General features: G+C 45.6%; 1 protein-coding gene across 1 annotated transcript in view; it reads left to right on the plus strand.

Moving 5' to 3' along the window:
* Nucleotides 1–9,315, plus strand: part of TM2D2 (TM2 domain containing 2) — a 16,013-nt gene extending 6,698 nt beyond the window's left edge. The window contains exons 2-4 of the mRNA XM_075601208.1: nt 6,239–6,326; nt 7,551–7,666; nt 8,252–9,315. Coding sequence (XP_075457323.1) covers nt 6,239–6,326; nt 7,551–7,666; nt 8,252–8,465 — 418 coding nt within the window. The 3' untranslated portion in view covers nt 8,466–9,315. The remainder of the gene's footprint in view (nt 1–6,238; nt 6,327–7,550; nt 7,667–8,251) is intronic.
* Nucleotides 9,316–12,102: the final 2,787 nt, after the last annotated feature.

Below are 12,102 nucleotides of genomic sequence, written 5' to 3' on the forward strand. Positions count from 1 at the left end.
GTGTTCATTATGGTTTATGCTTGTTAAAGTTAAAAAGTTAAATAGGATGTTACTGTCGAAACGTTATCCTGAGGGAATTGCTATAACTGATTTGCCATGCTGGGAAACTAATGCTTGCGTTACCTGAATGTACGTTTATGCAAAAGATCATCTGTTCCACTCGACCATCATAGGCACTCCTACCCCACTATGGAGCACCTGTCCTTCCCGCCTTCCCCATCTCCCTTCCCCTCTCTCTCCCCCTCCCTCCCCCCTCCCCCCCCTTTCCCCCCCCTCGCCCCCCTCCCTCCTCCCCCCTCCCTCCCTCCCTTCCCCCCCTCCCCCCCCTTTTTCCCCCCCTTCCACCCCCTCCCCTCCCCCCCCTTCCCCTCCCTCCCCCCCTCTTCCCCCCTCCCTTTCCTCCCTCCCCCCCTTCCCCTCTCTCCCCCTCCCCCCCCCCGCCGCAAACAAGAGGTCGCTAAGAGACCTACAGACAGCCCTCTTCTGCCAGCAAATCAGCCCACAGAATAGGCACCGTATAAGATAGCTGAGTGTTTATTATGGTTTATGTTTGTTAGAGTTAAAAAGTTAAATAGGATGTTATTGTCGAAACGTTTATCCAGAGGGAATCGTTATAACTGATCAGACATGCGGGGAAACTAACGCCTGCGTTACCTGAATGTATGCTTATGTAAAAGATCACCTGTCTCACTAGACCATCATAGGCCACCCCGGCCCCACTAGGGAGCACCCTCTCCCCACCCCCCCACCCCCTGTCTCTATCCTTCTCCCTGTTGGCTATATACACATAGGGAAAAAGGTTGTTGAAAAAACCATTAAGGGGTCCACACCCTCCTGGACGAGCCAGTCGGTACTCCCAGGTCTACCCCCCAAGGACCCTAAGTCCGAATGCCGGTATGCAATTCCAGCTACACCCCATTGGGGGCGCCCTCGGGCCCCCATCCTTTTTCTCTCTGCCTGCTGGTGCTGTCCCAGCAGTCCTTTACCCTTCCCGTCCACCCTATCCCCCTCCACCCCCCCGACACCGCGGACCCAGGTCCAGACAACAGGTCACCCTCTTCCGCCAGAGATGTTCTTTCCTATCCCACAGGCACAGTAATCAGTCACGGTCCCTCGGTTGGGAAAGGGGTGATCCGCAAAGGCCCCTCCAGAGATAACAAAAATGGCTAACCGGGCCCCAATCAAAGTTATTTCTCTTAACGTTAAAGGACTACAGAGCCATAGGAAGAGAAAACTAGCCCTCCAGGAGATGAAAAGATCCCAAGGAGATATCATCTTTCTCCAGGAGACACAGTTCACAGACCACGAGCTGCCTAAAATATTTAATAATACATTCCCGCTGAGCTATTATTCCTCGTTCAGTAGCAAGAAACGAGGGGTAGCCATTTTAATCCGCCAGGGAACCCCATTCAATTTTGTCAAAAAAGTTTCAGACCCAGGGGGTAGATTTCTTGTGGTATATGGCTCACTAGCAGGCACGGCGATCGCCCTGGTCAACCTCTATGCACCAAACGAGAACCAAGCAGAGTTCTTGAAAACAGCCCTAAACACAATTGACCCTACCTACCTATCCTCATTGATAGTGGGGGGAGACCTAAACATGGCCTTAAACCCACAGGAGGATAAGACACTCCCTTCTGACCGCCCACACACGGTACTATCCCTAAAGATGGGAACAGCATTTAGAGCAATTATCAAATATTTTTCCCTAGTGGACGTTTGGAGATCCCAACATCAGGGCCAAAGGGACTATACCTTTTACTCCGCACCCCACCAGACCTATTCTCGCATTGACTACCTCTTTACAACCAAGAATGTCTTGGAGGCCTCCCAAAAAACGGATATAGGCCCGATCACATGGTCGGATCATGCCCCTATCTCATTAACTCTCTCAGTTCCATTCATAAAGTCGAGCGCATTTAACTGGAAACTAAACGATTCATTATTGAATCACCCGGAAATAGAGAGAGAAATCAAGTCGGCCCTATCAGAGTACTTCAGGAACAACTCAGGTTCAGTCCCATCCTCAGCGGTACTATGGGAAGCCCATAAGGCAACCATCAGAGGTACTTTTATCTCCATAGCATCCCATAGGAAAAAAACTAAGGCAAAACTACTCAAAGACTTGACAGAGAAAATAATCAAACTAGAACAGCAACACAAATCCAACCCCTCGGGGAAAATATACAAAACCTTAACTACCGCCAGAAACGAGTTGAAAAAGATCCAACTCGAGGATGTCGAAAAAGCCCTTCGATGGACTAACCAGAGATACTATGATAAGGGCAATAAAGCTGATAGACTATTGGCCAGTAAATTAAGAGGGGTACAAAAGAGGTCCCAAATAACTGCGATCAAGAGCAGGTCAGGTCACATATTATATAATGACAGACACATTGCGGAGGAATTCACCAAATTTTATACCAAATTATACAACCTCAGAACTCAAGAGGAAAATAATAGAGCATCAAGGCTTACGGCAGTTTCAAACTATTTAGATAGCTGCAACCTCCCATCCTTAACAGAGAAGGAGAACGAGACACTAAATGGGAAAATTACAAAAGAGGAATTGGCAGACGCGGTAAAAGCTCTAAAACTATCCAAAGCCCCCGGCCCTGATGGATTCACAAACGCCTACTACAAGAGGTTTCTCCCGTCCCTATCTCCTTACCTGCTGGACTTGTTCAACTCCTTTATGGAAGGCGACCCCATACCAGCATCAATGTCATTGGCTAACCTAGCAATAATCCACAAAGAGGGGAGAGACCCAATGCAATGTGGGAGTTACCGCCCCATATCGCTGTTGAACAACGACCTTAAGCTATACAGCAAAATACTAGCGAACAGATTAAACCCCATTCTACCCAGACTAATCCATAACGACCAAGTAGGATTTGTCTCAGGCCGCCAAGCCTCGGACAACACCCGCAAAATTATAAATATAATAGATCACATTAACCTTACAAACACCAAGGCAGTTCTCCTGAGCTTGGACGCAGAGAAGGCGTTTGACAGAATCAATTGGCTATTCCTAGACAAAACCTTACAAAAATTTGGTTTCAGGGATTCATTCCTAGAGGGGGTCCGAGCACTGTATCAAAATCCATCAGCAGCAATCAAACTCCCGGGAGGTACAGCGCAAAGATTTCCAATAACAAATGGTACAAGGCAGGGCTGTCCTTTATCCCCTCTTCTCTTCGCCCTGACAATCGAACCCCTGGCGGCCAAAATACGCGAGAGCACAAATATCCAGGGCGTACCAATTGGCGATACAAATTACAAAATCTCGCTCTTTGCCGACGACATAATACTGTCCCTAACTCACCCCCAAACATCGCTCCCCAATCTACATAAAGAATTGGTGGAGTTCGGCAAAATTTCGGACTACAAAATTAATAATGACAAATCAGAAGCCCTAAACTTAAATGTATCAGAATCGGAAACCAACTTACTAAAACTGAACTTTAATTATAGATGGAGTTCCTCATACATTAAATATCTGGGAGTGAATGTATCAGGTAACTACCAGTCATTGTACAAATATAATTACCCGGCTTTGTTCGGGAAAATCAAAAAAGACCTGGACAAATGGGAAGACTACCAGATCTCATGGATCGGAAGGATGATCTCAGTAAAAATGAATATACTCCCCAGATTGCTATACTATTTCCAGACACTCCCGATCCATGTTCCCAGCCCTGAACTTAAAAACATCCAGAATAGAATGTTTAACTTTATCTGGAAGGGCAAAAGGCCCAGGGTTGCCAGATCGGTCCTCCTGACGCCAAGAGAAAGAGGGGGCCTAGGTGTCCCAGATATCACAAAATATTATTTAGCGGCCCAGTTGAGGCAAGCCGTAGTGTGGAACGCAGACCCGGGTCTCTACTGCTGGCGAGATATTGAATCCCACTACGTAAAAACGCCTTCTCTGCAGGCCCACCTTTGGTGCATAGACAAGGGGGATAGACCACCCCGTAGGTTCGACCTTGGTGCCACCAGACACACTTGGGAAGTTTGGCGGAAATGCAGATCAAAGTTTAAACTAACTGCTCCGGGCTCTCTGCTTATTCCGATCCACAACAATCCCCATTTCCCCCCAGGATGTGAACCAAAACAATTCGACTACTTCCATCTGAAGGGGGTTAGGGTGGTCGCCGACCTATTGAGCGATGGAAGGCTGCTGAACTTCCAAGAATTACGAACAAAACACGAGGCCCCAGAATTGAGTCCATTTAAGTATCTCCAAATTAGACATTATCTCCAAAAATTGTCCCCAAAATTTGAGTATCCTCCCCTCACCAACTTTGAGAGGCTCTGCCGAACTTGTACACATCAAAAAGCATTGATCTCTAACATATACGCTGGTATGGAGAGATCAGCAGGCCCCTCCACCCATGACTACATGTCCAAGTGGGAGGCGGAACTGAGTATAGATATAGATAGAGAAGACTGGGAGGATATATGGGACGCTGCTTCAGGAACTTCCATCTGTACCACGACAAAAGAGAATATCTACAAAATCATGTTCCACTGGTATCTTACCCCAGTTAGATTAAAGCAAATCTACCCCCTGGTCTCAGATCTATGTTGGAGAGGCTGTGGACAGAGAGGAGACATGGCCCACATTTGGTGGTCATGCCCAAAAATCCAAACATTTTGGCTTTCTATTCAAACTTTAATCCGAGAGGTAACTAGCCTCACATTAGACCCAGATCCACTGACCTTCCTCCTGGGCAGGCCAATAGAGGAAATTGACCGCCCGGTAGGAAAATTAATCTCCTCCATCCTTACCGCGGCTAGGTGTGCTGTGGCATTCTCCTGGAAAAAGATCTCTCCCCCCTCCATTCAGGCGGTCAAGAGAAGAATAGACGATGTAATGCTCATGGAACGTCTGACGGCGTTTCTCAAACGCAAGACTGCAAGCCACTACAAAATATGGGAACCCTGGGAGATTCACTGACACCCAAGAGAAGCTGATAGAAGAAATTATGACCATTCAGACCTCAGCCTGAAGGATGCTGGAGTCTGCGGGGTGGGGGAGGCTCACCCCTCACCCCCCCCATCTCTATACCCACCCCCATCCCTCCCCCTCTATCCCCCCCCCCCCCTCTCTTTTTCAGACCTCTCGCTCCCCCGGTCACCCGGTGACCCAGAGGTCGCGCCACTCTTGGCGGTACACCCCCCCCCCCCCCCCCTCCAACATAGAAAATTTGAAAATCAAAGTGTATTAGGATATTGCGATGTGAAATATGCCTGTAAATTTGCCTGTTTCCTAATAAAAATGTTAAAAAAAAAAAAAAAAAAAAAAAAGCAAGTGTGTCTTAATGTGGTTCTTAAAGGTGGATAGTGAGGGTGCTAGTCGGGTATTGGAAGGGCATTCCAGAGGTTTGGGGCAGTCAGTGAGAAAGGTTTAAGGCGGGAGAGGGCTTTAGATACAAAGGGGGTTGAGAGAAGACATCCTTGAGCAGAACGCAAGAGTCGGGATGGTGCATAGCGAGAAATTAGGGCTGAGATGTAAGGAGGCGCAGAAGAGTGTAAAGCTTTAAAAGTGAGGAGGAGAATTGAGTGTGAGATGCGGGATTTGATAGGAAGCTAAGAGAGTGATTTCAGCAGGGGAGACGCTAAGACAGATTTAGGAAAGAGTAGAGTGATTCTGGTAGTAGCGTTTAGGATAGATTGTAGGGGAGACAGGTGAGAGGCAGGGAGGCCGGACAGCAGGTTACAGTAATCGAGACGGAAGAGAATGAGGGCCTGACTCAGAGTTTTAGCAGTAGAGTAACAGAGGAAAGGGCGTATCTTTGTAATATTGCGAAGGAAAAAATGACAGGTTTTAGATACGTTTTGAATGTGAGGGGAGAATGTGAGAGGAGTCGAGTGTGACTCCTAGGCAGCGTGCTTGAGCTACTGGGTGAACGATGGTACTTCCAACAGTAATGTAGAAGGAGGTAGTAAGGCCAGGTTTGGGAGGAAGTATAAGGAGCTCTGTTTTTACCATGTTGAGTTTAAGTCGGCGGAGGGCCATCCAGGATGATATCGCAGAGAGACATTCAGAAACTTTGGTCTGTACAGAAGGTGTAAGGTCGGGTTGAAAAGTAAATTTGTATGTCGTCAGCATAGAGGGTGATATTTAAACCCAAGAGATATGATTAGATCACCTAGAGAAAGTGTGTACAGAGAAAAGAGAAGAGGTCCCAAATTTCGTGTGTGTGTGTGATTTAATGTTATTTATGTGCCTCAGGCCAGAAGAGTTTGTAGAATGTGATGAACCTGTGGACCACATGGGAAATCTGACCGCCCATCAAGAACTTGGACACGGCTGCAAAAAGGTGAATGTTGGAACTAGTGTTTGTGTTTATGCTTCGGTGACCGTGTGTTACCATTACACTGCCAGAAGGTTAGTGTGTACACACACCCTTGACCACGTAAAGCTTAACAAAAATATGAGCGTTGAATTAGTGAGTTTTTGTGCTGTTCTTTGAGGCAAAGTGCCGTTAAAGAAAAATGGTATCATAAAAGACTCCATTGAAGTTCATGAGATTAGCGATTCTAATAATGGGTGAGAATCCTTTCTCGAAGAGTTGACTAGCTATTCTAGCAAGTGAGACTGCCTGGCTTCTAGATGGTTCCGTGGGTTCCCAATGAGCAAGACCTAGTTGAAATGAGTCAACCGGCCTCCTAGCGAGTGAGACGCTCTATTCCGTGGGAGACGTTCTTGGAACTGGTGACACAGCATTCCTATAGGGTGTCCCAAAAGACAAAGGGTCATCCCTTAAGGTTGTTCGAGGAAAGGACATTTCACCAGTATCTAAGGGAAGGGTTCTGTATAGTAAGGGCAGTTGCAGGCAGGGAATTAATTACCCATTGAGACTGATGGCAGATACAATAGATATCTTGAAAAAAAAAATTAAAAAAAGGTTGGACATCTTTTTAGAAAGAGAAAACATATACAGGGATTTACCTAATAAGTAAACATGGGAAGGATGTTGATCCAGGGAGTAATCTGACTGCCAATATTTGGAATTAATTTTCCTGCTTATGAGATATAATTAGATGACATTTTACTGGGGTTTTTTGTTTTCCTTCTTCTGGATCAATATACTGTAAATACAAATATATGATAAAGTAGCTGTCGTACTCCCTCACCCACCCCCAATGGATTCCACCTGAGTCAGACTTCATTCCACTGAGGGAGATTTGATTCTAGTGACAAAGCCTTTCCGTGGAAACATGGCATCTCGCAGTCCGTACATAAAATATCAAAGAACAAAAACTTAACCGCTAAAGGGAGATACTGTACTAACATATAGTGCAACTACAATAACGCAGTTAGATTGCAAATACAAAGTTCATACGTGACGCACTTCTGGAGAAGACTTTCTGCAAATAGTCTCAAACTCCTCATCAAATAATTTGCTGTATAATCTTGGCCATTTATTGGAGGGCCATGCTGATCATATGCAATGTTCAGGGCCACCATGGGTAGGTAAGTAAAATAATGGCATGAAATAACTCATCCTGTAATAAAGCGATCTTCTCTCTCTCCCTTGTAGTTTGGGGGTCAGGCGTACAGTGACGTGGAGCATACACAGGTGCTGTGCCGGGCACTGGAAGGGATCGAGTGCACTGGACCTCACACCTTTCTACGAGGGAAGAAACCCTGCATCAAGTTAGTGATCATGAACCCCCCTTTACTGCCACAAGGGCCCAGCTATGCATTGCGGATGTGAGCGAGAAAGGGGGGAGAGGGAGGATGGCTGAGAGAGGTAGGAAAGGGTAGAGCGCAGATATGAGTCAGAAAGTAAGATATGAGGAGGATGAGTGGAAGAAAGGAGAGGGGGAGACCCATGACTCAGAAAAGAAAATGGGGAGAGGGAAGGCATAGCCTCCAGGATATGCGAGAGATCTCCACACAAGAGGTGACTCCACAGCTGATTCGGGAGTGAGAAAGCCCTTGTGCACTGATGGGTGGAGGTGAGTGCAAGGAACAGCCAGAAGAGAATACGATAAAGGAGTTTAAAAAAAAGTTTAGCATCAGCACACCAGAACTCGGGACAGAACTGGAAAACGGAGGCGTTGCAGTGAGGAGGGAAATGTAGAGACTAGGAGCTTCTTGTCTGATGTCGGCTTGTTTAGAAGACCAAGTGATACCAGCACCTACTTTATATATAAATGCCACACACCACCCTGTCAGCAGAAGTTGCCATTGATGCAGGTCAATGTTAATTTCTAGGCCAACTATTTCTCTCATCAGATATACCGGCCACTACTTCATCACCACCCTCCTGTACTCCTTCTTCCTGGGCTGCTTCGGGGTGGATCGCTTCTGCTTGGGCCACACAGGCACCGCTGTGGGCAAGCTCCTTACCCTGGGAGGCTTGGGCATCTGGTGGTTCGTGGACCTTATTCTACTCATCACTGGGGGACTCATGCCAAGCGACAACAGCAACTGGTGCACCATCTACTGACTTTGGCCAATGGGGACACTCCATTCTGCACCGGTTCACTCTTGCTGCACCGCACCAGGGGTCTCGTTGACTGAGGTTTTTGTCTTTTGATACATTACCACCACCTCCTTCTCACCTCTTGGAATTTTCTATTCGCCCACAGTTAACGGGGGAGCTTGTGTCATATGTGTAAAAAAAAAGAAAAAGCTCCCTCTTCACACACATACAGTATATGTGCACACCCAAAAAATTACCTTATTACAAATGTTCTATGAACAAGCCCTTATATAATGTGACATATTTAGTTTTATTTGACATTTGCTATGCTATGTTCATAAGTAGATGAAAAACATGGCGTTAAACACATCACATAATATACACACATACACCATACAACACATTCACATTAGCTGATCACACACATTACTGGGACATCCCCACAGCACTTCACAGAACCGTTAACCCTCTCACTGCAAAAGGGTTAATATGAACTTTATTTTTCTGGGACTATTAAAAAGGGCCCATCTCCATATTACCGCATCTTCGGAATCCCTGCAGCATACTTTGCTCAGCTAGTTATGAATCCGTAACTGGAATATATTATACAGTATATTCTGTAAGATTTGTGATTGCGCTCTGCACATTCAGGCCTTGGTACCGGAGTTTGCAAACCTGTTGAATACCTCTTCAAGCTGTTAAAATGGCAGAGACGGTGTTATATGTCCTTTCACTTTATTGCAAATCCTATTTATGTGGCTGCCATAGGATTTGCTACAGATTTCTCATAATGAGAGGTCGGTCACGTGTTTTTTGTAAATAGAAAATGTTAAATGATTTTGCTTGTTGCAAATAAAGTATTACTCTGACAGTACTTCCTTGTTCCATTGTTCCAATGTTCTCTTTGCCTTGTTGTGAAAAATCACACATTTTAAAACTGCAATCCACACTGCTCACAATTTTATTTTTAAAATGTTTACTTGTACGTGACCCAGAGGTCTGGCAGAGAGATTCCGTGGTCCCCCAAAGTCCAGGGATCTCGCAGTTCCCGATTTGCTGAACTGCATTCTCGCCCGGTGGACACAAAATGGCGGTGGGAGTCAAGGCTTTCTCCTGCAACCAATTGACCGTTGCAACGTCAGGAGATGCGTAGCGACTTGCTATTGTGAACCCGCCCAGCCATATTTGTAGTTGTTTTGGGGTTTTTTTTTGTGCAGTGACATTGACTCCAAATCAGTGAGGTGACGGTTATAGGGTGAATGTTTGTGGGGCAAATGGTGGGGGGTACAGAGTTTTTAAAAAAAATGACAATCATAATGGTACTCGTGGCTTGAAAATAAAACCGTGGCGATGCTCTGTAGCGCCTTACAACATTACAATACTTGAGGTTATGTGCATTTTATGTTGGAAATGACCAAGCTGCGAGGTGGGGAAATATTTTGACCCTTTTCACAGTGATAGGTGACAATAACGAATTGCTGATAGTTGCCCTCATTGTTAATGATCAAAATAAATGCTTTTCCAGTAAAAAGCCAAAATTGGGTTTAAAAACAAGAAATCTCAATGATTTGTGTTTATTAAAGGCTAACATTTCTAGTCCCGGCTCCTCCGAGATCTTCTCCCAAAAGAAAATGGAGAGACGGAGCCCCAGCCTGTGAGTAAATGGAATGACGGGTCATAGATGTTATTATTACATTACTAAAATACTTTGTTTTTGTCCTTGGACTGGTACCTTTTTATTTTTTTGGTAGAGACCTATACAAACCTCTATGTAGTGATTTAATGACATTATTAGGAATGGGGCTGGAGTACCAACTAGGGGAGAAGAGAGGAGATGGCTTTTTCTACCACATTCATTATTTCAAGATGAAGTATTTTTAATCTAGTTTAGGCATAAATACTTTGTTCTTTGTGTAGTGTTGAGGACCATTTTCTTTACGAAAACACCACATAATATACCATTGGGGGTGTCGGTAGTAGGTGAACGAGAAGTCTCCCCAGGTAAGACCACGGTGGACCACACCCGGTCGCGTCTTGCAATAAATTGTGAGTAGCTGGTCTGGACATATGATGGTTATTGAATGCAATATAAGCTGATCCCACAGTACATTACTGTGAATATGTGAAATCCTGGCAGGAGGGATATTTGATATTGAGATGGAACAGAGAATATACTTCCCCATGGTCCAAAGTGGTGGGAGTAATGATCGGTTGAGAGACCCCGAGCCAAACTTCAGCGGCTATAGCAAAGCAGCGCGATTCACCAAAAATCAAGATAATACGGTGGTGACTAAATTGTTGCCATATGGCACCCGTTGGCAGAATTTATTGGAAGGTCCGGTTTTGGTCCACTTGAAAAATTTTTGATTTTCTTTCTAAAGACAATGAGTGCCACAACTTTTTGTACATTTGGTGTGTTGGTGGTTGTTACACCACTGTGGGACCACTGTTGCTGAGCACCGGTGGCATGTATATCAGATAGCGTAAGTGCACCACGCTTTGAACTGTATACCCGTTGACAGAAACCAGTCTGTGTGATGTCAACGGCAGCACAAAGTCGCGGTAGGACAGCCCAGGAAGAGGGAACGCAACTCCAGTGGCACTGCAGGGAGTCGGAGCGTCTTTCCCCCAGATATTCATGACACCATTACACTACGAGGAATTATTCCTGAAAGGGAAACCATTCTGTGTTTCATTCATTCATCTACTGTCTTTTTTGGGGCCTAGGGTATATTTCATGTTTATTATTGGGAGATTGCAATTCCGGGGGTATTGGAAAGCACAGGAGAGTCTCTTCCTCACCTTTCCCCTAAGCATCTATCTCTCCATTTAGCAATGAGGCACTTCAAGCTCTCAAACATGCAGATTCTTTGGAGATTACACTAATTGATGGAAGAAACTATGGGGCTGATTCTATATATGCCAAAGACGAAATTCCTCATTGAATTCCAAGGAGAATTCAGCCAAAAACGGCTCAATTAGCCACCTCGGCATATATAGAATCAGCCCCTATATCTCATTCACCAGAGGAATATTGTTCTAGACCAGGGGTGCGCAAACTTTTTCGTTTGGACCCCCCCCCCCCTCCCTACCCCCTTTACCTTTTTTTCCGGTGTTTTCTGACATCACTATGTCATGCGAGAGAGCTTGTCTCCGGAGGCTTCTGGCAACGCACAGGGAATTGCAGAGGCCTTGCGCGCTCCCCCGGCATTTCATTTAAATGTTGTGGGGAAGAGCGTGGGGCTTCTGTAAGCTCCCCCCAGAAAATGCCCATCTCTGTGAGGCATCTGGACTGGAGAAGCTGTAACATCACATCTACTACTATAACATTGACTATAGCGTCTCCTTCCTTTGGAAGCCACCTGGCAGATACACTGCGTCAGACACAGCGGATTGCTGCTTTGCCTTTAACCCCTTCTCTTCTTTAGATATGCCAGCAATACAGCAGACGTCTTCAATGGATATCTGCTGAATGTCAAGTCTACCCTCTCTTCTCTCAGGCTGGAAGGAACAAGTTTAGACCGTAAGCGCTATGAGTGTAGATTTTATTCACTTGCAATTTGGGCCGGCTTGATGGCGGTGTGAATGCACCTGGTCCTCTGTTTTTCCCCGGCCCAACTTCAGTAATCACAGTTTAAAGGTGGTGGTTAAATTAAATTGT

Source organism: Ascaphus truei, chromosome 5 (assembly GCF_040206685.1).
Source record: "Ascaphus truei isolate aAscTru1 chromosome 5, aAscTru1.hap1, whole genome shotgun sequence".
Classification (NCBI taxonomy): Eukaryota; Metazoa; Chordata; class Amphibia; order Anura; family Ascaphidae; genus Ascaphus; species Ascaphus truei.